Source organism: Furipterus horrens, unplaced genomic scaffold, assembly GCF_987537825.1.
Source record: "Furipterus horrens unplaced genomic scaffold, mFurHor1.1.pri manual_scaffold_5, whole genome shotgun sequence".
Classification (NCBI taxonomy): domain Eukaryota; kingdom Metazoa; phylum Chordata; class Mammalia; order Chiroptera; family Furipteridae; genus Furipterus; species Furipterus horrens.
Genome location: NW_028327175.1, coordinates 8766723 through 8793011, shown reverse-complemented (window position 1 = coordinate 8793011; position 26289 = coordinate 8766723). Strand labels below are relative to the sequence as shown.

At 41.4% G+C, this 26289-nt stretch overlaps 1 protein-coding gene across 1 annotated transcript; it reads right to left on the bottom strand.

The window, feature by feature from the left end:
• Nucleotides 1-516: 516 nt before the first annotated feature.
• On the bottom strand, nucleotides 517-22300 carry DAB2 (DAB adaptor protein 2). The gene is made up of 14 exons (XM_090276152.1): nucleotides 22167-22300; nucleotides 21072-21211; nucleotides 20328-20426; nucleotides 16431-16562; nucleotides 15845-15925; nucleotides 15362-15388; nucleotides 15074-15127; nucleotides 14611-14673; nucleotides 9328-9981; nucleotides 8214-8376; nucleotides 3682-4317; nucleotides 3062-3171; nucleotides 2403-2473; nucleotides 517-896 (listed from the first exon to the last, which is right to left on the bottom strand). Exons 1-13 carry the CDS (start codon nucleotides 22255-22257, stop codon nucleotides 2408-2410), a joined length of 2316 nt encoding a protein of 771 aa, XP_090132278.1. The 5' UTR covers nucleotides 22258-22300; the 3' UTR covers nucleotides 517-896; nucleotides 2403-2407.
• Nucleotides 22301-26289: the final 3989 nt, after the last annotated feature.

Below are 26289 nucleotides of genomic sequence, written 5' to 3'. Positions count from 1 at the left end.
TTCTGGTTAACTGCTCAAGAGGATGGCCCCTTATTCCACAGAAAAGATAAAGGTTGTCCCATTTGCAATGATAGTAACTGGGATTAGCAATTACGAGAAGGTCGTGAGGGTTCAGGTCTGTGAATCATTAGACATTTTGTCCCATAAAACTCCATTTCTTGTGAAAGGGAGCTGGTAGTAGATGAACCTGGGAGCAAAACTAATGGAAAACAGAATCAGAAGAAAAAGGAGAGGAGAGACAAAATAATGCTTTTCTCTCACTGACAAGAGCTAGCAAATTGGAAAGAGGATAACCTTGCCCTTGAGGGGAAAAAATGGTCTTCAAAAATAGAAGTTCTACCTTTAAAAAGTTCTTGGGTGTGTTGGGTTCCAACGTGCCTATGGAGAAGTTGGGCTTCCTTTAATTTAACTTTAAAAATTCTCTGGAAGTGGTGGTCAGGAGCAAGATCTAAGAAGGTGCCTTGCCCTACTACAACTTTTAGGTTTTATGCTCTCAAACGAAACCCCCACACAACCTTGAACAGTAAGGATTTTAAAATTTATTCAAAGCAGTCTAATCGGAGGGGTGGTGGTGGCTGCATCACTCAACCAGAGGGTACATGGTAGAATGTTCTAGAAGGTTAGGGACATGATAGGCAAGGGATCAAGTAGGGAAACTACTTCATTTACATTTAAGCTAGAGAGTTTAGGTTCTTAATTTACTTAAAGCCATAGATTTGGTCTAGCTTTAACCTAAACAATAAGTAGGAGGCATTTTACACGTGGAAGAGGCAGCAAGAAATAAGGCAACGAATAATATATCAAAGCTGGAAAAAGGGCAGAGGTCAGGACTTGTCTGGCTATCTGCTTTGTCTGACCATCTTTTCGTTCCTTTGGATAGTCAGCAAGCCTAGTTCCTAGAGAAGTACAGAGAACAAAAAACAAAACAAAACAAAAAAATTGTGGTTAGAATTTTTGGATTGAATATCAATATATTAAATATTATATCATTGTTTAAAATATTAGTAATAGTGTCTCCTAGGGCTGATGCAAGAGACTTCACTAAGATAATATATGTAGAACCTGTAAGAAAGTGATGCACCCAAGTGATCAGTAATGTTAGCTATTTTCTCCCATGATAATTCCCCTCCAAACCGGTAAGTTTAGCAGGGTGACCAAGATTATCCTTCCTTCATGATCTGCCGAGGAAAAGGCCTCCGAAGAGAATGCTAGCCAATTCAACTGAGTGCAAACACTCTTAGCATTGTTTATTATTTTCTATTTTGTTCAATGCCTCTCCTGGAGAGGGGCTGAGAATGAGCCGCTGCTAAGACTTCCAGCGCGTCAGTATATTACACCGCCTTATTAGCATTAGAAATCACATGGGTGCTTGTTAAAAAATCAGCCTTTTCTCCTCAGCACCTGAGGGGGATATTTTTAGGGCTGGGGTGCATCCTGGAATTTGCCTTTTTAGTAATCTCACCCAGTTCTCTGAAGTAGATTTAATGAAAATGCACCGGAAGAAACACTGTAATTGTAGAAACGGATTGGAGGCGAATGGTCCAAATTGCAAATAAACTCAATCTTACTGCTGTCGGGTGGAAGACATTTATCGATTTCAAACAATTAAATTCTAGGTGGGCTAAAACCTAGTTTACAAGTCCACTCGGATGGGGCAAGACTGAAGAAACGGGCTTTGGGTTCTTTTCACTCTTTCTATTGCTCTCCCTGACCAGTTATGCTCCGCCTCCTCTAAAATGCAGATCAGCCTCCTTTCCTGCACTAACTTCGACCTTTTCACTTCACTCAGAGTTGCTTTCACTCACTGTTGAGGAAGAAAGGGTCATGGTGAGCCCTCCCAGGGTCTCAGTCTAAGGTGGTCACACCAATCACTTACTGAGGATGAAATCTCCTAGTGAGAAGAATCAACCTGCAAACTTGTGTGCGCTTGACGCTGCTTTTGAAGGAGGTATCAGCTGTCACCTCGTTTGGACTTAATGTCCTCAGACTACTTCAGACTAACTTGGAAGGCTTTCACAAAGACACGAGTACTGATTCGGGAGGGCCATCACCTGTTTAGCTGGCCTGTTTGGTGGTTTCAGAAGGCCCACAGATTTTGAAGGTTCTGTGGGAACCAAATATTTATAACTATCAGGATGCTTTGCAATCACTTAAATAAGAAGGTAAAAACAAACAAATGAACTGAAATATCAAAAATACAGGATATATGGAAATCCTTATGCCTCTGGGTATATTACTATTTTTGATATAGATAAGAATTGTATCCTTAAATGCCCAGCCTAGTTAATATCAGTGTTGCCATGTATAGATGTCCATGTCTATTACTTGTAAATGACAGATTTAACCTCTTCCCAACTCTAAAATTAAAATTTCACCCCTACCCCCTATGCCACCCTACTTACAGAAGTTAGGCAAAAGGACTTCCAAAAGGATCCCTGTACACATCAGCAGATGCAGGTGGAGGAGTAGCCATCTAGGGAGAGACAACCACCCAGTCAATAGGTATAATTACAATAATAAGGAAAAAGACCTATACTTAAGACTTCTCTAATTTCTTTAAAAATCACTTCGGTAACAGAAGGGTCCACAGTGATTTGTGTTCGCCAGCTTGTAACTGGTGATATGTGTTTATTATTTACATCGAAACCAAGGTCCAAGAAAATTATGTCCGGCTCCCCAGAACAGGAAGTATTATTTTCAGGAGTTAAAGAATCATGGGTAAGAAATCAGGAACTTAAATCTTAGATTATTTTTTTTTAAGATAGCATTTCAGTTTGATTTTTCTCCCAAAATGCTTTCACGAGCCAGGTTTGGTGAGAAACAAAGGGCTTTTTCTATAGGATATGCATTTCTCAAGTTCAGAATAGGAATCCAGATAACAGTAATCTTTCCTCAGTGTAGCAGACGGTTACACTGTGCTGGCTCTTGGTGATAAATGTGCTTCAAATAGCCTTTCCTGTCGAAGAGTTCCTACACCTGCAAGTGGGGCTGACTGAGGAGGCAGCCGTGGCTTTCTGTGGCATGTGTGCTGGGACAATCGCTGGTGGCAGCAGATACTTACAGAGGCCTGGGAGGAACTGAAAGCGTTTTTAGAGAAAGGGTTCTCGGATGCATCGTCAGAAGATTTGGTAACTGGCAGGGCGCCGTGTCTGGGAGCTGGCTTTGGTGGTTCTAGAAGGTGAAAAACCCGAGCAGTCAATGGACAAGCTTTTCCCCGAATACATGCCCAAGTCCCTGGTCAGACTTATTTTAGGGAGTGAAGTTCCATACTTTTGAAATTTACATCCATGGAACTGAAACCACCACCAAATCTGTCCTAGGGCTCCTAATTATCACAGGGAAATTCTGCGCTTCTAGAAGAGAACGCCATGCATAGTTATTTACTGGAGGGGAAGAGGTTCAGAATCCTCTCACGGCAGACCACGGAGTGCCGATAGGGCTTGATCACACTCCAGGGGCCACGCCCCACTGAGTCTCACTAGCTCTTGGCAGCCCTTTTAAGATTCGTCACAAGAGGGCAGCATTGGGCCAGACCTTAGAAAGAGCTAAGGCCAATGGTGAAGTTGAAGCAAGAATAAGTCTCTTGGGTGGGTGGGAGAGAGTTCTCCTGAGGGACTCCTTGGGCCCATGAGACAGAGGAAATAGCTGTTGGTACAGTGGGCAGAGAAGTGGGCAGCTTACCATTGATCTTTTTCAACAGTTGGTTAGCATCAAAGTCATCATGGTCCACATTCTCTTGAGGAATGCCCACTTTGCTGGTGAAATAACTGGAGAAGGCACTCGAAGTCCCGGAGGGAGTCTGGTCTCCCTTCCTCGCGGGTACAAGAGGAGGCTGCCGCAGCTGTAAGTCCTTAAACATTTCTTTCACTTCCTTGACTTCTTTATCCCCGAGTGGGTCCAAGGCCACGAAGGCATCGGTGGGGATGTCCTTTGGAGGACCAGTTCTGGGCGGTGGTTGAGGAGGAGTGCCCAGGAGAGAGGGGAGCATGGATGGGGACTGGGCAGATGTGGCAGCAGGAGCTGGAAAAATATTGCTCTGGAAAGGGTTCCCCAAAGGACTTGCTGATGACCAAGTATTGGTTGGCACAGATGCTGATGGGCCCCAAACAACGGGGCCTGCGGGGGAAGCTGAGGCTGCAAAGGATGAAGGCTGGTTCCAACCTGCAACTGCTGGGCTTGCGGTGAAAACCACCGGCGGGCCGAATCCTGGAGGCTGACCGCCCACCATGGCTCCCGGGACCACGGAGGTGGACTGATTGAACACTAAAGAGGCTGGGCTCCAGGGTCCTGCCTGTGGGGGTGTCATCTGTACACCACCTGAAGGAAGTGAGAGACAGGACCGATCAGGAGACAATCTAGAAGAGGACGCTGAGTTTCAGAGAACGCTACTCCGGGAAGCACATGTAAAGCATCTGCATGGCAAATGCCTTCATTTAGCCTCAAGGCCACCATGGAAATTCATCTCTGAGAAATGAAATCACCTGAAGATTAACTATATTGTATTAGCTTATACAATATAGCCAGCATTCAAATGCAGAGTACATTTTGAAGCTCCCCTTTTTCCTACCTTAAGTACCTAGTCATGAAAAAATGGGCCCTTATTTTACTATAATACACACACTGATGTATTTTATGCAGCTAGAACAGAGCCTGTCAATACAATCAACTTATTTGTTGCATGAATACGTCTACATATACAAACCAGGATGATTATGAAGTAATTAATTAAGATAATCCACAGGGTATCTGAGTCACTGATTCCATCTTTTCATTTGGCTGCTGGCTCCTGTCTGGTCTTATGGAAACCAGCTAGCACACACGTGCCTCAGGCCTCAACAGGCTTGCATCCCAAAGAAACCCTTTCAAAGTTGCCTTGCTTTTAAATGCTGCCAAAGTTGATACAGCTATAGAAAAGGATGATAAAATTTGGTTGGTGCCAAGATCGTTTTAGATTTTTATATACAAACATGGAGGAAAGGTTGGTTATCCTGGGAGAGCTGCTTCAAATAAAAGTGCTTCCTGCCATGTGTCCCTCACTAAACTTTGCCAGAAATTAGACCAGTGTATTCGAAAGAGTGGGGGAGGGAGAAAAGACACGGTGAAGCAGAAAAACCTCCCGAGGTAACTCATAGTCCGCATCTGGGATCTGATCTTGGAGGGGAAAGGGCTCCATGTCTGGGGCCCCTGTCGCGTGGATCAGGAACTGCTGAAACCACTGAAATCCACGTCTCTCCTATGCCTGCCCCCCTCACTCCCCCCGGAGATGCTCATTCCCTGCATCTTACTCAGACACATGGGGCATTTTCTCCCCTGCCTCTTCCCAAGTGTATAGGTGACCCAGTTACATGGTCACCACTAACAGAAAATCCACATTCGGCCTCAGACCGAGATACTCCGCTCTCAAAGCCTACTTGCTCTGAGCTTTGGAGCAGAGCATTCTTTCATCATGAAAGTTTTCTAAGCAAACCGAGGCCCTCGAACTTAACTGAGAAATGTTTTTGTTTCCAGAGTGAGAAATATTTTGAAAATAGTATTCAGGGGCTGATGTAGCAGGATATTGTATCTTGAATTCTCCTAGTATTGGAGATTGGTGTTGATTCAAGTCTATATCAACATGAACACTAGCCATCTGGCCACGAACACATATGGCGTGCTCATGGAGGGCTGTGGGTTTCAGAAAAGGTCATCTTACTAAATTAACATGCTTATTTTTGAGGTGAGGGAACTGGGCACAAGAATATTAATTACTAAAGTTGAGAAAGCCACAGTTTGTGACAGTGGAGACTAAAACTCAGGTGTACTGACTCTGGACCCAGCAGCTTATCCTCCTGTTCTGCCTCTTTGGCATCAAGAAGCCAGACTATTTGTTTTTAATGGAATGTTAATTCAGATGTTCATTTCACAGACAGAGTATTATTAGATGTCAGTTACAAGAAAGCAGATACATAATCCTTCATAACTAAATGAAGGGAACTTTCTCTTAGAGTGTATAATATAGGCTTCTAAAAGTGAGTAGAGTTTAGACAAAGTTATTTCTAGCATTTTAAAACAAATTCATTTAAATTTTATTAACCGAACTCAGAGTCACTCCCTAATAAGTTACACCAACTCTAAGTGCAAATCGGGTAGAATTTTATCATCCTCCCTGTTGAACGACTTGCCTTCCCTCAGGACAATGTGAGGCTTTCGTCATAGATGGTATTACTGGAAGTGGTGGTAATAAAAGAGAAAAATATTAAATAAGCCAGGAAATAAAGGCTTTCTCAGTATATACTTATGCCAGCCTTCATTCCCATCTACCAGATTCTATGTGTAGTGTTTCCAAGATATTTCAGGGCCCTGGAAAAAGTTGAGGCAAGAGGTAAAAAAAGAAAGAAAAGGAGAGTTTTGGTAAAAAAAAGAAATGTTATTTTATTTCCTTCAGATGCTAGGTAAAAGCACAGGGGCGCTAGTAAAGCTGATGGTTCAGCTTTCTACAAGCCCCTCTCCCCAGCCCTCGTCCTCCAGAGGAGAGAGTCTCCCAGCTGGGTTCAGCTGAAGCCAGACCTGCAACCTTCCAGGGCTTGGCCGAGGATCCCCGCGAGTGCACAGGCGCTATACTGTGGAGCTCAGTGTGAGTCCCATGTCTAAACTTGGAAGCAGCATCAGTATTCTGCAGTTGTATACCCAGAGGCCTCCACGGGGGCACCTCGCCAAAAAGCTTCACGTCGTCTGAATAAATTAACAGTTATAGGGTCCAGCTGTATTTCCAGGCTGACTTGTTAAATATTGGCTGTAAAAATTCTTCAGAGCATGATATTAGGCTACAAAGCTCTGTGACGTGATCTGGTCATAGGCCCTGCCTGCCATCTACCCTTCTGCAAGGAAAAGCATCAACCAGCTCCACCTGGGGGTGCAGGGGAAAGGGCAAAGCAGAAAGGGGAGCCCCTCAGGAGACACAGATTGCTCAGGGAGTCTCTTGATGGTACAAATGCAAGCAGATCCCTGGGACATGTTGGCTTCTAACGCGCACGTAGGTTTCATCCATTGAGTGTCTGGGTACCAACTTACCTTTTGCTACACCACACTCCAGATATGACTAAACAGGTGTTATAGGACAGAACCACAATATGTTCCTTTCCAGGAAAAGAGCAAAGAAGACAAAACAGAGTCCTGATGACTGACTCTGCAGGAGGCAGAGAAAGATCCCCGATCAAATTTTACAAAATGAGGAAGGGAGCCCCTGTTCACTCTCTCCCAGGACAAAGTCTGCTTGGAGCTCGCAGTGGTGCCAAGAAGCAGAAATATGAAGAGAACCCGCAGTAGGACAGGAAAGGCTATTGTCAAGGTTTCTGAAGACTGTACCGCGGGGGCAGGAAAGAACTGGAGGCTGTGGGTGAGAAGCAGCAGGGCCAGCCCTCGGCCAGGTGGCCTTCCCCGGAGTCCTGCCACAGAGTGGCTCTGTGGCTCCGTGAGCTAAGGACACATTTATGAATGACAGCAGCAGCACATCTTAGTTCTCCCACAAAATCCCACCTCTTCCCTCATCTCTGTGCTCTTTTCAACTTCAGGTTGCTGGTATTTATCTTATTACTCAATGAAGACAGTCAGCTAGCCAAAATATTGGCAAGGAGCTCCTAAAACTTACATATGCAGAGACTGATACGATATATGCTTGTCCCGCACCCACCATAGGCCGACAGACAGAGCTGAGCTCAGAACCTGGGATTTTTATTCTGTGACTTACACTTGCTTCAGACTTAAATCCTATCCTTCTTGGGGTATATAGCTCTTCCACGGGGAATCAGTTTAATAGGGGGTAGAGCTTTGATCTAGTAACGGCAGCTTACATGGAAGACACGCATGTTGTTCCTTTTCTGACAGAGATGATAGTTAAGACTCTGTCGTCTCAGCCCCGTGTCTCCCACAAAGCTAATCTGAGCTTCAGAATCCCTTACAATTGTCTTCAGGAAGCCATTATCAGTTGATTCAAATAAGAGCAATACTGAAAATGGATTTCTTCTCACATGCCAACTCAAGGAGACAAATTCCACTTACAAGCCAAGGATACCAGATGTGGGTGGGGTTGCAGAGAAGTGAAAGTAGGAGGAAGGGTCCCTAGGATGCTCAAGTGTTCTGTCCCTGAAACCCCTATAGATAGTGCCTTCGTCCTACGCACTGTTGCCTAGGGCTGCAAGTAAAAGAACCAACCTGGAACGATCTTGGGCACTTACCTAGACCTGCAAGGGGTCCCACTGGGGTGGAAGCACTGGTTTTGAAGAGATCCAGAGGGTTGGTCTGCGGGGTGGCAGACTGTCCTGTAGGTGATGTCTGGCCTGGTGCTTCTGAGTCAGGAGGGGCAAAGATGTCTGACGTAAGCAAGTCATTTGCTGGAGACTGACGGCAGAGAGGGAGAGAGAAGGGTTACTCAGAGGCAGGGAGATGCAGCCTTATTCCATCTCCTGCTCTGGCCTTCACGCTGGGGAGCCACACAAAGAAAAACTATTTTCTGTCACAGGTAGGCCACTACAAAAAACCAACCAACCAAATGGAAAAGACAAAGATCCCTGCACTAGAGTCTAGGTTGTGGATGCTCAAGGTGAAATCTAATTTACTTATTTTACACCTTTGGATCTGTCTGCTCTCCTTATCAGCAAAAAGCTTGAAGCTGGCAAAGAAGGGATACCTGCCAGTAAGTAGCTTAAATATTTTTGATCATTCTAGTGGACTTGCATCAATAAAATTGACACAGTAGTCTAATTGTTAGGCCGGCCTATATATTCCAATGAGATTTAAAACAAAATACAGTAAGTGCATTTTAATTGCTTTGGAATGAAACAGTAAGAGTAAATACATGTTTCTTTTAAGACAATGGATTAGTCCATCCACTTTTAACAGAGGAGACACACTCAAGAATTTAACACCACCATCTTGGACATTAAGGCAACGTGGGGCGTGTGCACGGGGCGTGGGTTAGTGTGGGGAAGGTATGAAGGGAATCACAGGGACCCTCGCCCTCCACACCCAGAATGTGACCATCAAACTTACCAGAGGCACGGAAGCAGAGCAGCATTAAAAACAAACAAACAAACAAACTTGTGTTTAGTTAACAATAAGGGGTAAGACATGTGAACGGAAAGCAGGGGGTGACAGACACTGTGAGTGAGGAGCTTTCAAAGGATGGCAATTAGAGGAAGGGATTTCTGGAGGATGAGGAGCTTCACCCCACCTTCTACTGTACAGCCACACAGGAAACCACAACAGCAGCAGAGAAGACAGCTCGCCCCATACCCCCCTTTGACACCGAACATGCAATCTGCCAACGGGCATGCGGAGAAGACAGTTCACCTTAGCAGTCCTTCTGCCTCTTCCTGGTTTGGTACTTTGTGGAGGTGGGATAATGGCTATGGAGTCATGTGCTGAGGACTGGACAGCGCTTTCCAAGTCCTGCTTTACGCCATTTGGTACGGGCAGTCCTTTGGGAGGGCTTCCCACAAAAGGGTTCTGGGAGGATTTGACATGGAAGCCATTCTGTTCTCTTTCAGATACCCCGTTCTGAGTTCTCACTGCTGGCTGTGTCTGAGGACTTGAACGGGGCCACGGGTCTGCCTGAGTTTCCTGTTTGCCAGTCCGGTTAGAGATTTGGTCAAACTGCTGACCAAAGTAATCAACATCCCCATTCAAGGGCCCATTGCTCAGGGGAGTGGACAAGCCCCTCAAATCCTCTGTCTTCTGATCAGCAGATTTGAGAGAATCAAACGAAGAGGGTGGCGATTGGTCTTGCTGTGCAAATGGATCATCACGGAAAGGATCAGGATTAGGGGTGGGAAAGAAATTGAGATTGGCAGAAAAGGCATTTTCGGGCAAGAAAGGTGCCTGAGGCTTTGGTCGAGGAAGAGAGGAGGAGGTGATGCCGTTTGTTAAGAATGAATTTTCTCTTAAAGAATTTTGATTGGTGTTGATTTCAGAGTTTAGATCCACTAACAGGATATCTTTGCTTTCCTATCATATTTGGAAAGAAAAAAAGAAAAAGAAAGAAAGTGTTAGTCCATGTTGTGACTTTAAATGAGAAAGCTACAAATAATGACCAGGAGGATCAAAATTCCCATTAGATTTTGGTCCTGGCTAACTGGTTGGCCATGACCTCTTCCCATCGGATTTTGGGTGCATTTACTAGTTGAATAGGTCCTCCCTGCCCCTCACCCCAACCCTATACCTTTTTATTTATGTCTCAACTTCACTGGCCCCTTATTAAATGAGATCTTACTGTTTACTGTAATCATGTCAGCACCCAGTCTTATAGACTGGCTGACTTCATGATCATCCTTGTTTCAATTCATGTCTTTGAAAGGTTTAGAGGGAATTGAGTGTGAGCCGCTCCAAGTCATTACCTAAGTCTATGGAGCTTGAAAGGAAGACAAGACCTCAGAAGCCCAGCCCACTTCCTACGTGACGCACAGTCCCTTCTCTTGTACCCCGAGTCATGGACCATCACCTCTCGAAATGAGCAAATTTATTGGCTAATGCATTCAGTTTACAGTTCAGGCTGTAATAAAGTTTAAGTTCAAATATATCTCCCTATAATCGGTCTTTCTTTTTGGGGGGGTCAGACTTTCCTCTCACATCACAGCCTGTCAAGTATGCTTTTCAAAAAGATTTAAGGATGTTTTTGAAAGTGCTAGCTGAGTTAAAGCTCACCTCCTCATCATCCTAGCCTCTCCTCTGGACACACCTTTTTGTCTACATCTTTCTAAGAAAGTGATACTCCAGCTAATGATCTCATCTAATAAAACATATTACCTTAACTTCTCATATCTGTGCGTAGTTTAATAATATAGCTTAGAGTTGCCTGTATTGTAACAGTAATCTCATCTATTTAGTGGATAAATTTGACTAATCTTGAATTCATCTTTAATTTATGTATAATCTAATCTTTAATTTATGAATAAAGTGAAGGTACGGGTTTGAGTTAATTTGAAAGACATAACAAATACACACCTCTCCAAATTCTATTCTTTACATTTTCTGGTATGATAATTATTTGGATTCTCAGCTGTTAGATAAGACAAACTTCTCAGCATAAAAGCAGTGAATGTGATCAATGTGACATGTTTTTATGACTAATTAGGATTCACCCTGGGATAGAGCTATCATCCTGATGCACTTTCCTCCTGACTGACTTTGAGCCATTAAATACTGAACTCTGCTCGCCATAGAAAAGTGTAAACAATAAAAGACACCTATGAAATTGACGTTGGAATTCTAGCATTACCCTCAACAGATAACTATTTTGATCCTTGAAACAAAAACAACTTTAAGGGAACATAACATTCTCAAAAGTAAAACGAAGGCCTGAACGGGCCTCTTGGGTTTTCAGAGAAAAGAACACATCATCAGAAAGTTTAGGGCCTAATTGATATTCTGATTTTTGGCTTCCTTTACTGTTACGTAGAAAACACAATTTTTAAAAACCAGCTTTTCTTTATATAACCAAAAGAATTTGTCAAAGAAAGAGCTTGTCATTAAAAATAATTTTTTTTTTAATCAACAAAATAGGCTGGAAGACCTCTTAAGGTAGGGATCTTTAACAATCGAAAGGTAGGGACAAGTGTATTACAAAAGCGCATGATTTCATTATTTATTCATTTCGTATGAGCCACCTCTGGTTAGAACAGTTGGCTGTTCCCAGCTGGTGGAGTTCTCCTTGTCAAATACTTCAGAAGGGGTTCTTAGGACACCAAACAGGAGCCACATGTTAGACTTCTGAATAGTCACCCTATAAGTAAAACGTATAAGGCTCTCCTCAGGGCAGGCTTGCTGTTAATTTAAGATTAAGAGTCCAGTTCACAGACCACAACTGAAAAATGCAAGGCCCCCTCATTCCCTGCCCCACCCCACGTCCAGGTCAGAGCTTCATGGATTCTCTGTCGGAGGTCATTACTGCGTCCACTCAGCCAATGGTGGAGGACCTGAGAGGCAAGCCCTGATGACAGGAAAGTGAAACATAGACCATGCTATTAAGGAGCTCCCGTAAGAGGGGGCAGCAGGCAACCCAACAGCCTGCCAAGTCCTGGATTTCCCTCCTCATAGCTTTTGGGGTCTACCTGCTACTCCTCATATTAAAACAAGCTGCATGAGTTAGACTTGCAAAAATGACCCACAAGGGGACCCAGTTTACTTTTACTCTAACTACTCTCAAGTTTAGATGATTTACAGCATCTTACTTACGTAACACTGTGCCCCTGCACCAGATTTAACCTTCTTGATGGAAGACCATGTCTTATGTTTTCATATAATAACTATGCTTTTGAGTGGTCAAAATTTTCAGTGTAGGCCCTGGCTGGTGTGGCTCAGTGGATTGAATGCCAGCCTGGGAACCAAAGGGTTTCTGGTTCAATCCCCAGTCAGGGCACATGCCTGGGTTGCAGGCCAGGTCCCCAGTTTGGGGCATGTAAGAGGCAATCACACATTGATGTTTCTCTCCCTCTCTTTCTCCCTCCCTTCCTCCCTCTCTAAAAATAAATAAATAAAATCTAAAACAAAAATTGTTTTCAAGGTAGAACATGTTTTTTCTTCTCCTTCTATCTTTTTTTGAGACCAGTATGGAAGAATATTGTCGAAGTGGTTTTTATAATTTAAGGAATGCTTCTTAGTCTGCAACATTAGTTTTATTTGAAATGCATAAAACTATTCTGTATAAATGTTGGGGGAGGGGCAGAGTATGACTAATTAAGTCTAAGTAATTTAGATTTCTTCCTCTCTTCATCTCTTCCAGAGCAACTATTTTAAGACTTGGATATTTTTTAACATGTTGGTTTTATCAAGGAGAGATAAATCTATTTTGTGACTTATGAATATAAAGTCAATCTGTAAGAACATGCCAGCAAAGTCTGACCAGCTCTTTTAGGATTCTCTTACTTATCAGATACCATCTACTTTGATGGTATTTATTCCTCTAACCTATTGTTCGTGTAACTAAAACTTGAATGTTATAGAATGCATGAAGTCTAATATCAATGAGACTCAGGATTACTCATGTTGCTTTTCACTTTCTTTTCCAGAACCTTCTAGAAGGCTGCAGAGACAGAGGAAACCATCAGTGCTTCCTTGCCTATCCCTCTGGAACTCTACTTCACAGCTTGAGTGCTTTGATCTCTTTCAATAAACTTGTTTGAAGGCCAGTTATACTTACAAAGACATCATTCAGACATGAATTTACTTTGAGAAGGGGGCTCCTAATGGATGAAGGGTGAAGTTGGCTAGAAATCAAAAGGACCTCAGAGCTAACAGGGACCTTTCAGGGTGCTTCTATGTCAGTATTTCAAAAAAAATCCTTAGAATGGTAACAAACATGGTGAAGAGTGAGAAGTTCTATAGACAGGTGAGTTAGGCCTTACTGCTTAAAAAAATATTAAACATTAATCTCTATGGCAGGATTTCTAGGGCCTCTGTAATGCTGTTATACAGTATGAATCTCATAGGGTTGAGGGCTGAGAAGAGGGTACCCAGGCCCTGGTCCTTCTCATCTCCTGGGCTTCGGCATTTGACATCAGCTTACATAGGCCTGGCATTCTCTGCAATACTTGGGGGCCAGCAAGACTTACTGGTCCTCAGTCTGCTGTGGCTTTAATTCCAATGACCTTCTTGGTCACATAGGCTTGCTTGCTAATTCCCTGGCATCAGAGGCTCCTAGATAGGCAGTCAGTGAAGCCCTTTTTGTTTGGTTATTGTCTTCTCATCCTTTATGTTCAAGCCCAGAAACTCGCTCAAGAGCTATTAGCTGACCCTAGATAAATATCCCATAATTAACATCCACTAATAAGCTTAATAATTGGTTTTAATGGTGGTCTTCCTGCTAGAGAGTACACTTCATTGACATTGTGCATCTCACTGCCCTGCCTTGCAAAGAGCAGGCATTCAAAAGCCCGTTAAATAAATAACAGAAGTTGTGAAAAGCCATTCAAAATTACATGGGAAATTTCACTTGAGATCTGTTTTGAAAGGTCTGAGACCTGGTTTTCGATGCTGAATTTAAACCTCTTTCTTGGGTAAATGAGCTTTTTCCTGAGTCATCATTTCCTTATCTGTAAAGGAAAATGTTGTTTTATGCTCACAGAGTTCTTACAGATCAATCAATATTAAGATTTGATACATTATAATATCCTATAAAAAATGAGAAACTTTTAAAACATAACTGAGCCTCTTACTTGTTTTAAGTCTTCCTTCATACCAAGCTTATGCTAAATCACAAGAGAAAGAACAGAAAATAAATGGAGAGCCCAGGAGGCGTTACAATTAATCATCTAACAAGCATACTTCCTTCAAGTAGGCCTATACCAAGAATTATTATTCAGCTCCTCCTCTGATCCTAAATAATATCAAGAAGGACTACATTGCCTGACCTGTTGCTCAGATTTAACTAAGCAATATTAATATATCTCAATTGGTGCTGATAGGTTCCCATGGTGACTTAAGATGCAAATTTGTTCTAGTAGCCATTTACACTTTATGCAGAAAAATCAGCAGTCATCTTCCAAGTTTCAATGAGATGCTCAAGATTTCTGGTTAATTGCCAATTTGAGCCAAAGATGTCATTTCCATTACATTGCAAATTTAAAAACAGACACTTACTGTTGGACTATTTAGGTCAGGAGGTGTAGACATGTCCCCAAACAAATCCGTCTGGTCAACAGCCTTAAAAAAGTATTTGGATTAGATTCAGATGTGTCTCCTCAAAAAGATTACTTTGTATATTGTCGTAATTGGTTCCTAAACTTAGTTTAGGAAACAAGCTGTCACAATTGGATTTTCATTTCACTAATACAGATTTGATATTTATTAGGCTATTTAGGTCAGGAAGTGTAGACAGGTCCCAAACAAATCCATCTGGTCCAAACTCTTTAAAAAGTACTCGGGTTAGATTCAGATGTGTTTACTAAAAAGATTACTTTGTATATTGATATCAATGTTATACTAGTGTTTAGGGTAATAATTGTTGCAATTGGATTTTCATACAGATTCTGTATTTGCAACATCTATAGGAAGTAAAACCCACGTTCAGGTAAGTGAGAATCATAAAAAGTTACATACATACCAATTTCAGTTTGTCAGATTGATCATCAAGAGTCATTAGGGCCTCGCTCCCATTCTGAAAAGATGGCAAACGGTTAAGGGTTTAGTTGGTGAGTTTTAATTTCCTAGCGTCCTGGCTTGCTAAGCAGTTACAGTTTTGGCACCAGTCATTCAACTGTATGTCTCCCATGACCAGAGGGTCATGAACAGAGTGATAAGCAGAAGGGGAGCATGCTGGGCAGGTGGCAAATAAAGGCTTCTATGCATCACACACACACACAATGCACAAGAAGAGAAGGTGCAGTGTTACCTCTACGGCATTGGAGGCTTCTTCCATCTACAAAAGAGGACACAGATTCAGTGATCTTAGTAATTACACTTAAAGGGAGTTAAGTCAAAGAACACACACACCTACGGGTTCCCAGGCATAAGCAAGAGTGACTCTTGCTTATTATCTCTGCCCTACATTCCCCTGCCCTTTTTGTCTTAATACTGGGTTTGAATAGGGTTACTGGACTTAAACTTGGTAGTCTTGTATAGTCTTTAGAATTAATGCGAAGCATGTAGGGAGAAAAGGCAGGTGTTGGAGACCGGAAGTCAGAAGTGCCTAAAGATAACACCCATCCATTACTTTATGGGGAATACTGTACCAGACAATACACTTCTCCACTTTCTATCCTTTGGAAAGCCACGTAGAAGCCAACTCCCCAGACAGGCTATATGTTTACATAATGCTCAAGTATGGTCCCGAGCACTGACTTCAGTTTAATAGAACTTGTTGGGGAGCACTTGCCTTTTTCTTTTCTTCTTCCTTCTTCTTTACATTATAGATAACTTGAAAAAGGTCTTTGAGATCAATGACCAACGGCTCAGCCTGAAGCAAGAGAAAGCACATTTATCAGTATTTTAATCTTACTAATTTCTCCCCTTTGTCTCTTATCAGTTCTGATTAGTACTGTTTTCTTCCTTTCTCTTAAAGCTCCTTACTACCCTCCCCTGTTTCATGGGATATCACCACCACCCCTATCCCCACTCCCAGATACAGGACCGACAACAGCAGGGTTAATAAGTACTTAAACAAAAGGAGAAACACTGTGATAATGTTCCAAGTTCCTTCAGCATTGCTAAGAATAATTCACTATTCTTCAAAAATCAGCACTGACCTTATCAGAAAGCCCATTCTAATAATCCATGTGCCATACACTCCATGGAATCAATGACATTTATACAATGATTCCTTAGACCAATAAAGGATTGTTGTTTATTCCTCTTCTTATCTTCAGTCATTTTTAGAAAGCTTTCTAGTTGAGTGACAGACACTCTTACGCTCCACTGAGGACAAGTCCCCCTCCAGGTATATCTCAAAGCTTAGTGCTTACCTGTTGCCCTGTTTTTATGGCAAAAAACTGATGCTGGCCTTCTGCCCCACACACATAACCAAATGCCCGGTTGTCCGTCACATCGCGGGCAATGAAAGAAATCTTATTTACTGGATGTTCATGCTCTATCACCTGCAAAATAAGCGGAAAAAATGTTTTCCTGGGAAAACTAGAATCTATCTGTAGGCTAGCACAACAAGCATCAGATAGATGAAAGATCTAAAACACTGGAAGAAAAAATTTTCACCTCTAGTTGAAGGCTAGAGTTACATTTATCCTGGTTAGAAAGGGCTCCAGAAGAAATGAAGAAGATCAAACAAAAGGGGGTGGGTAATGCTCCTTTCTGAAATAACGACACTTGTCTCTCTCTCCCCCCAAAGTGTGATGGCACATAGCAAGGAAGGGCTGAGGATCAGAAGACAAAGAATTTCTAAAGTGAAAATGGGATATATAACCTATTCCAAGTAAGCATACTCTTCCAACTCAAAGACAAACTCAAGTGGACAGCGTAACTAAGCTAGAGAAGTGTTCAAAGCGTTCCTTTGACAATAGCTCAGAGTGGCCAGAGAACAATTATCTAAGTATTATTAGAACAATTATCCTGGATATATTCTGAAAGCTGCCAAATGCTATCCTTGAGTATTTCTTGACCTCACTTAGATATCCATGGCATTATCCAGGAATTACATTTGGCAGGGTTAGTAGTGCCCTCTCCTATTCTCCCCGCTGCCTCTCTCTTGGTCCTTTCAAGAAAACAGCAGGCCTGGACTCTTCAGGGATATTTGTAGGTAGTCAGAATGTGCCTTAGCTTTTGCTTCTAAACTCCTAAGCCTCTGTAAAGTTTATACTGGGTATCTTAGAAGGGTTGGGAGTGAAAGAATGCTTGTGAGGGAAACCTGCCCCCATTCTCTGATGGACTTGGGAAGATAAGACATGAGAGGTGAGGCAGAATGAAGACAGCAGTGCATGAGGACCAGAGGTGAACAAGCATGTACCAGGGTTCCAGGGTCCTAAGTTTGGCCAATGGATTTTGCATATTAGATAACGGGTATCTCTAGGAAGGGATGGGTAGCAACTGGAGGTCTCCCCATAGTACCTTGAAACAACAGAGTATTTTACAGCAATGAAAATAAGCTACAAATATTTGAAGTAGATGAATCTTGAATAGAGGGGGGGAAAAGGAAGTCCCAGAAGACTTAAAATATGATAGCTTTTTGATAAGATTCAAAAACAAGCAAGCAAGACTCTTCATACATGACATGGGGGAACAATTTTTAACATAATTCCTGTTGAGTTCAAATTTTCAGCTGCTTTAGAGTTAAGTAGGCATGCTGATTTCAAAACTGCAGTTAGTTTTCTCCTAGCACGTTAAGTTTTTTTTGTACAGCTTATCTTAATGCAACAACTCCAGACCAGATCAAGCCTGGATCGAGGGAAGCACTAGTGCTCTCCTATTGGCTGAGAGCAAACCTCCTTTGAGTGGGGAGGTTTGGGGGATGACCTTGGAGACCAGCTACAGGTTCATACTTGTCTAGGCTATTCAGTTACACATGAGACAGTGTGGTGAGAGGTTGTGTGTTGCTCTATATAGTGAATTGCATTCCAAAGTGTAGTCTGAGTTCTTGTCTGTATACAAGGAGTTAGCAGAATTTATTTATTTTTATTTACATATGTACTTATTTCCTTTCCTTTAGATCACATCTGCCTCTGCTATTTCTCATTGTAAGTGGCTAAACAACCCTGATTCGTTTTGTTATACCTGTGGCAGTTTCACCATTCCAAAGGACAAACGTCAGCACATTTGTCAGGCAAGCTTATTTTGCATATTTTAAAGTAAAACTTGGCAATCAACGTAAGTCTTAGGTCCCTCATAAGGTGTGCAAGCAGCGTGTCGGGAGTTTACGGATGTGGATGAAGGGAATACATGATAAATTGCCATTTGGTACACCTGTGGTTTGGAGAGAGCCCAGAGATCATTCAAGTAACTGTTATTTTTGTATAGTGAAGATGTCAGGATATAACAAGAAAAAGAAATGTATAATAGAGTATCCTAGTCTGCCATCAGCTATACGCCCAGTGCCTCATTCAGCTGAATGCCCAGCGCCAGTTTTCATTGAACTACCCTCCTTTGAAAAACAGGAGTATGGTGAAGAACTAAGTGACAGCAACAATGAAGATTTTAAAATTGAAGATGACTCAGTTTGTAAGGGATTTGATCAGCATGAGTTCAATGATTTGGCACGAGATTTTGGGACTATCCAAAAAGGCTTCAGAACTCCTAGCATCAAGACTGCATGAGAAAAACTTGCTTGAAAAAGGAGGGAAGGTATCCTACTTTCGATCAAGGGAAAGTGCATTTCTGCAGAACTTTCGAAGTGATGATGGCTTTGTGTATTGCCATAACATACATGGTTTAATGGAGGAATTGGGAATTCCAATCTATAACGCAACTGAATGGTGACTGTTCATCAATAGCTCAAAGTGGAGTTTGAAGTGTGTCCTCCTCCACAATGGCAATTTATTTGGTGCAGTCCCAATTGGCCATTCAGTTTGTTTTTGTGAAGAATATGAAGACATAAAGAGAGTCATTGAGCTGTTGCAATATCACAAACACAATTGAATCATCTGTGTTGACCTTAAAATGGTCTGCTTCCTTCTTGGTCAGCAATGTGGATACACCAAGTATCCCTGTTTTCTGTGTATGTGGGACGGCAGAGCTCGTGAGAAGCAGTGGGACGGCAGAGCTCGTGAGAAGCATTGGGTGGAGTCAAATTGGCCTCCAAGATCTGACCTCAAAACCGATGATCCAAACATTCTACATGAGCCACTTGCTGACAGAAAGAACGTTATATTCCCACCTCTGCACATAAAAACGGGTCTCATGAAGCAATCTGTTAAAGCTTTGCCAACTGAAGGAGACTGTTTCAAGTATCTCATTTTGGCATTTCCTAGCCTGTCATTTGAAAAGATAAAATACCTTAATATGCATGTTTGGTAGTAGAACTTTACTACTTGTACCCAATTTGACTTACAGTAACAATATATAGCCTTTATATGAAGAAAATAATCTAAATAAATAGTATATTCAGGCAATTTTTTTCTTTATTTTCCTTTGTATGTATGTTTTGCATGATTTTTGGGATAAAGGGAGGGTATCCTGTACCTTACAAAGTTGACGTGATAGAGAAAACTTGGGGTCAGATGCCAAAAGTTAGTCAAAAACAAGTGTCAGATCTAACTCAACAAAAATTGGGTTCCCTGGTATGACAGAAGGACAGCAGCAACCACAAAACATGATCAAAGTTACACCGATGGCGCGAGGAGGAAAGGAAAAGAAAAAAGAAAAGAAAGGGTAGCTGTGTTACAAGTAATATTCTAGCATTTGGTTAGCCAATAAGTTTGCATGTGTTCAATACAGGGGTGGGCAGTGTAGGTTTACAGTTGTGAGTGTGCAAAAGAGTTTATTCTTGGACGATCATGTATTAATTATTTATTATTAATAAAATACAACCAACTGTGAACCTACATTCTCACACCCCTATATATTAAAATGAGACCCACATATAGACCTACAATAGCATCACAAACCAGAGGTCAGGATTACTCTAGTTCTTGTATCCAGGGTCCAAAAAAAATGCTCAGTGATATTTATAGCATACCTGTATCTATAGACTTGAAGTTTCCATCTATTAGAAGAAATAAAATTAAAAATAAAGTGTCTTGACTCCTCACCTGCTACCCTATCTTCTGCCTTTACTTCTGAAGAGGTAATATATACTATTATTTTTCCTACAGATTTTTTTTCTATAAGAAGGGAAAGGGGGGAGCTGAAACTTAGTTGTAAATTATTTGGCAAACTCCAGCATCAGAAAAGTGTCAGTGAAAGTGAATTCTTACCCCGGTTTTCTCATCAATTATTTTTATACCGGAAAGGGAAATGTTGACCCAGATCCTTTGTTTGTGTTGTCCCTGAGACCGGCCAGCTGCTGCCATGCCCTGATGAGGTTGGAAAAACAAGAAAAACTTAGGTAAAAGTACCCCACGATGCTTCTAATAATACAGGTTTAAAGGACAGCTTTGTTTTCAGCTTAGTTTACCACTACAAAAGGCTTAGGCATCCTTCATTAAGACACAGCAGGATGGAAGAGAAGGCATTAGCTCTGCGAACTTGGACAAGCCCTTCTAGTTCTCTTGACCTCAGAACAGCCATTGGTAAAGACAAGAAAACTGGGCAAGACGATATTCAGAGATGTTTGTTCTAGGCCTTGTCTCCTTTAACTAGTATTATTTAATTAGTTCCACCTGGTGACAGTGCTAGACTTCAAAAATTCAGAAAACCAAAGGGCTAACAGGAAAGAACGCCATTTCCAAGTAGAGTCCTGACTTTAACCTGAATACTTTCAGGGCTGGGAATTTGATCTGCCTGCAGGGAAAGGCATGCAGAGTCCTGCTGTACTACAACAACACTCAGGACATGCCAGCAAACTCATGGCTATTCAGAGGTGCCATTGGATCACTAATGTGATTAGAATAGTTTTTCTTTCCGATAACTGAGATACAGGTAAAGACAAACTTCTGATATGATCCCCTCTGTTGGACACTTGCTGAAGACAGAGAAAAAGCATGCTTTCCCCCTTCTACCTTTAGTTTCATCATAGAATCTTGGCTCATTTTATCTCCTCTTGCATCTGGCACGTCATCGATGCCAATCAGCTTGGCCTTGTATTTGACACCATCACCTTTAAATCTGGCCAAAAGATACTCATCTGTCTTTTCTGAGCCTGAGAAAAGAAAGAAATATAGGATAAAGTTTATACATGTCTTTGAGTATCAACCCCATGTATAACCAAATATGTTCCAGAATCTCCAAGTCAGAGTAGTATAAATCTTGATTATACTATGAATGACTAAGCATGCGATATTCTATCCTTATGCTCACTTCCTTTGAGTAAAATCATTCTCTGTAATGCTGTGTATGATGTTGGGGAGGAGAGAAAATAAACTCTTAACAGTGAAAAATGGACTGAATTATGGGAAAGTTATGGAAATAATGAGGCGGGACATGGAGATATTCATTATAGTTTTAAACATATTTTTAAAAAAATATAAAAAGGAAAACGTCTTGTTTTTTAACGAAAGAAAAACAAGTCACCATCCAATTTACTAACATTTTGTATTGTCAATAAGGCAGAAAGGAATTATGGGTAAATTTCTCTGAAAATCATTTAGGAATCATTGCATCTTTACAGCTTCTGCTTCTCTTAAAAAGCCAGTGCGGTCTCAATCCCATTGCTAAAACACAGAAGTAAAAGGCAAGCATGTCACGGGATAATCTCAAACTATGAATGAGCAAGAACTCTGGCACTTTTTAGTGGTACCTCTGGTCAAAAGACAGTCTAATAAAATAAAGATTTTGATTTTTGTAAAACAGCACAGTGATAAATAGGTTATTGAAAGATAACCATATGATAATCAACAGTTGCACTTATCAGCTGAACCAGATGGTATGAGAGTTTCCTGGCAGGACCCAAGCTGGGGCAAGGGGAGGATTCAGAGACATGTCTTCTATGTGGAGTGAACCAAACTCTAGCTCTCCCGTTCAGGAGTACTTGACACTGGGCTGAGGCTGAAGCAAGGCCAGGGCCAGCTCTTCCTTTCCTCTGGACTTCTCATTTCTTCAGAGGTAATGACCGCTAACTCCCTTCATTGGCCTCAGGAGGATTTATTTCTCCATACCTTTCCTTTTTTCCTTCTTCGACAGAGCTTTTGGGGCAGCCTGTTGCTCAGGCTGGCCGTTGCTTGTGCTCGTTTCTGCTTCGTTAGACATGGCAAGAAGGCAGACAGCAAACTCCAGCACCAGCAGAACTGGGTGACGCCAGCAGATCCCCGATGGAGAAGTCTCAGATGCGCATAACCTACCACAGACACCTGCAGGCAGAGTTCAGAGGCGTGATGAGATCACAGCACAGCAGACCCAGACTTTTGGCCACAACAGGCCTACAACTAGTGATTTGCAAGTATGCTGCTTCAGACTCATTTTGTTCCTTCTCCTCTATGAGACAAAATGCTGAAAGCAGGAGAGCAGGTAGGAGTCTTTCCTTTGTAGTCTCCAAAATAGAAAGAAGGTGTTTACCAGATTTTTCTTTAATCAGTTGGTATCTGGTAACATTTAATGATCATCTAGCTAAGTTGTTCATTTGGCGTAAAGATCTAGTATGAAAGATAGAGATCAAAATATAGTACACATGGAAAAATAAGGTTTCAGAGTAAAATAGAAATAGAATGCTGAGCTTGAGAAAATTGCAACTGGCAGGTGAAACTGGGTATTATAAATTCAGATTCTTCAAAAAATCTTTTAACTATAAAGACAGTGTCAAGAGTAGTTATAAAATTTATCTCATCTATATTAATTATTTTAAATGTTGGGATTCTGTATATAATCTCCAGAGCTTAGCACTATATTTTAAAAGACATCCATTTTTTTGACACTTAACACTCGCATGCATCCGGGAAAGAATGAATTTATGGAGTGTCTATTGTCCAATTCATTGAGTATGAATACTTTTATGCTATTATTTAGTATTACTATCCTCAAAACAGTTGTGGCATGTGCTGTCATAAAGCTCCCTCATATATCACAGTATGTAAAACAGAAAAATGCAGAGTCACTGTAAGTACATGGAAGTGAACTAATGTTTTAAAAGGTGTTTTTCATCTCCATGAATTCAAGTTTCTATACAGCTCCTGAGAGAACTAGAGAAATGTTAACTTTCTACATGGACTGAGGACCAAAGGCCAAGAAAAGCTACTCGTAGTTTTGTAATCCTGGTAAGACCACCCTATAGCACACATATATTTGAGCTTTGTAATTCAAGGGCCAAGTCCACCAATGAACTTCAATTGCATTTACTTGCTTCATGAATGTCAACATATTTTCCTGAAGGTCAGTACTTAATCCTGCCCCCCATGAGTTTTTAAATAGTCCTTGTAGTCTTAATAATCTTAAAAAAAAAAAAAAAGATAAATCTGTATATAGTTAATGTTATGTGAATTATTTCATTTGGAGGTTTAGCAGTTAGTTTTGCTCAAAGACACCTGACTAGTAGGTAGCCAGAGAGAAGTCTCTTTGCAGGTGAATGTCTTACATAGTAGAGGACTCAAAGCTCTTTTTACTCAAGACTTCTTTGGAGGCCAAGCACTATTAGCTTTTTACCTGTAGTAACTCTATAACATTTACAGTGACCCTGAATATTATGATACAGAGTTATTTTACTTTTCCTGAGAGAAAGCCAAAGCATACAGATTTTAAACTACACAGATGCAAATAGAACAACTGGGGTCTAGCTCAGGCTGTCTTGCCCCAAGCCAGAGTTCCTCAAACGTGACACTGATAAATCTCATCTCATAAATCTTGTACTAGTGACAGAGATGCTCTATTATACACCTGCAGCGGCCCCCCAAAGATATGTCCAGTTCTAACACCCAAACCTTTCCATGTGGCCCTGTTGTGAAAAGGATATTGGCAGTTGTGATCAAGGATCTTGAGTTGGGATCATCCTCAATTTAGAGAGGGCCCTAAACCCCATAATAGATGGCCTTATAAAAGAAAGGCAAAGAGAGATTTAAGACATAGAGACACACAAAGTAGAAGGCGATAGGAAGACAGAGGTGGAGATGGGATTGAAACTCCTAAAAATTGAGAATGCCAAGGATTGCCAATGGCCACCAGAAGTTACAAGACACACATTATGGCTTCTCTTTCAGAGCCATCCAAATGAAAAACCCTGCTGACATCTCGAACTGGGGGTTCTGGCCTCCAGGACTGTGAGACAATACATTTCTCTGCTTTTAAAACATCCAGGTTTGGGTAATTTGTTATGGCAGCCTTAGGAAAGCAATGCAAGACCTCTATTATTTATGCTTTGATTGGTTTCAGTGGCCCCCACGATTTGTTTCCTGTTGATATGATACATCTTCTAGTTATAGCCACACTTTTCCAATCTCAGGAACCCAAAAATCATTTTCTTAAGTTCAGAAAACATATTCCAATTCAATGGGTACTACCCACATTAACATCAAGAGGTGACACTAAGCTCTGATATAGGGAGATACACATTGACATTCATCTTCCAGCATCTTACCTTCTCCCCAGCTGGCCATTTCCAATACAGAAAAGACACCATGTGTTCCTTTGATCATCATCTCATAATCCTTTTACGATTAAACATCTAAAAGATGGTCTCCTGCCCTGTGTCTTTCCATGTGCCCTTCCCCTCAAATGAATGTTCATCTCAAGTCTAGTCTCAGAAAGTCGGCTCCAACCATGGATGGGTCTCCTGATCAAATCCAGTTACTTTGCTCTTCACCCTTTTGAGGGCATCTTACCACGTGCATCAGACACTTATACCTTTTTGTGAGCTTCGCCTCCCTAAGTTTTGCTCCCATGACAAGCTTGAAGCTCTAGTTCATGTCTTGTGCTTGTTGAATTGGGATGATCTGGATTTCTTTTTAAATAATGAAGTTCTTTTAAATTTTAGAATAATGGCAGAAGCTTTCCTGCTTAGCCTTGTGGTGGGGCACCCCTTGAATTTAGGACAAAGATAACAGACTTTTTGTTTCATCTGAGACTCAAATATTTTGCCCCTCTTTATCTTCCATTCCCTTTCCTTTCATTCTAGTATATCAACCCCAAGTTCTTCATTTCCTTTGCAGCACTTTTTGGTTTTTGACTCCTTACCTTTTCATATTTTTGAGCTCCTTTATCCCCTCACAGCCTCCCATCCAGTCACCTCATTGTCCCTGAATCCCACAGATAAGACCCTTCCTCGAAGATTTTTCCTCCTCCCCCAGTTCCAGTTGAAAAGTAACCTGGGTGTAAGAGCTTGCTGACCATCTTTGAAGCCTGCTGTTGTACTTTTCTGCAGGATATAATTTCTAACAGGAAACGACTGAGCCTATTTTATTGCCAAATTTTATTCTAAAGTTAGAATATTTTAAGGGAATTTGAGATGTGCCACAGAGCACTTGGAGGGGCTTGGTAGAAAGAATGGCAGTATGTGGTTTAGGCCTAAAAATGATATAGGATGTGACAACCCCACCACTCAAGGCCAGGAGTTGAACCTGGTGTTGTCAGACTGGGCTGGGATAGAAAGGGTCTGAAGTGAGTGGTGCTGCTTTGGTTTTAAGCAAAGTTTTTCCTTTCAGACACTTAAGTACCACTTTTCATGACACTGGAATTGTTTTAAAAGTATTTAATGTCTTTTCACACATCCTTTTACTATTTGGGAATGAGTTGGTACAAGGGGCAAGGAAGAAAAAACTAGGCGAAAAAAGTTGTTTTTTAAATATAAACTCCCTGAAGAAAAGGGATGTGTGTGTTGGGTTGCAATAGCCAATGGTAAGTCTCCATTGCAGGTCGTGCAATTTAAAAATGTAGCTCTGCTCCCTGAAATGATCAGAAAGTGGACTTTGCTTCTAGGCCCTATGACTCAAAGATAACTAACTCCTTTCTAAAGAAATGTTGAAGATTTCTTGAAAGATTTTAACAAAAGTGCACATTCGGTCACACATATACCAGAGTGATAAATATCCACCTTTCCTCCAAAGTTCAATGAGAAAATCCCCCATCACAGACTTCCCAAATGCCCAAGTTACCATTTGACATGTGGTAACAGAAGTCTTGCTTCCAGACTTGAGTCCTTCTGTACAGAATAATCAAGTTTAAGTTCAACGTTTAAAATTCAAATATGTAATTCTTTCAACCGTGTTACAGAATTGTCAATTACTTCATAAAATCTTGGCAGGTTTTATAATAAATTGATTTTTGAAAAGGATTTGGGCTGGGAAAAGGGATCTCAGG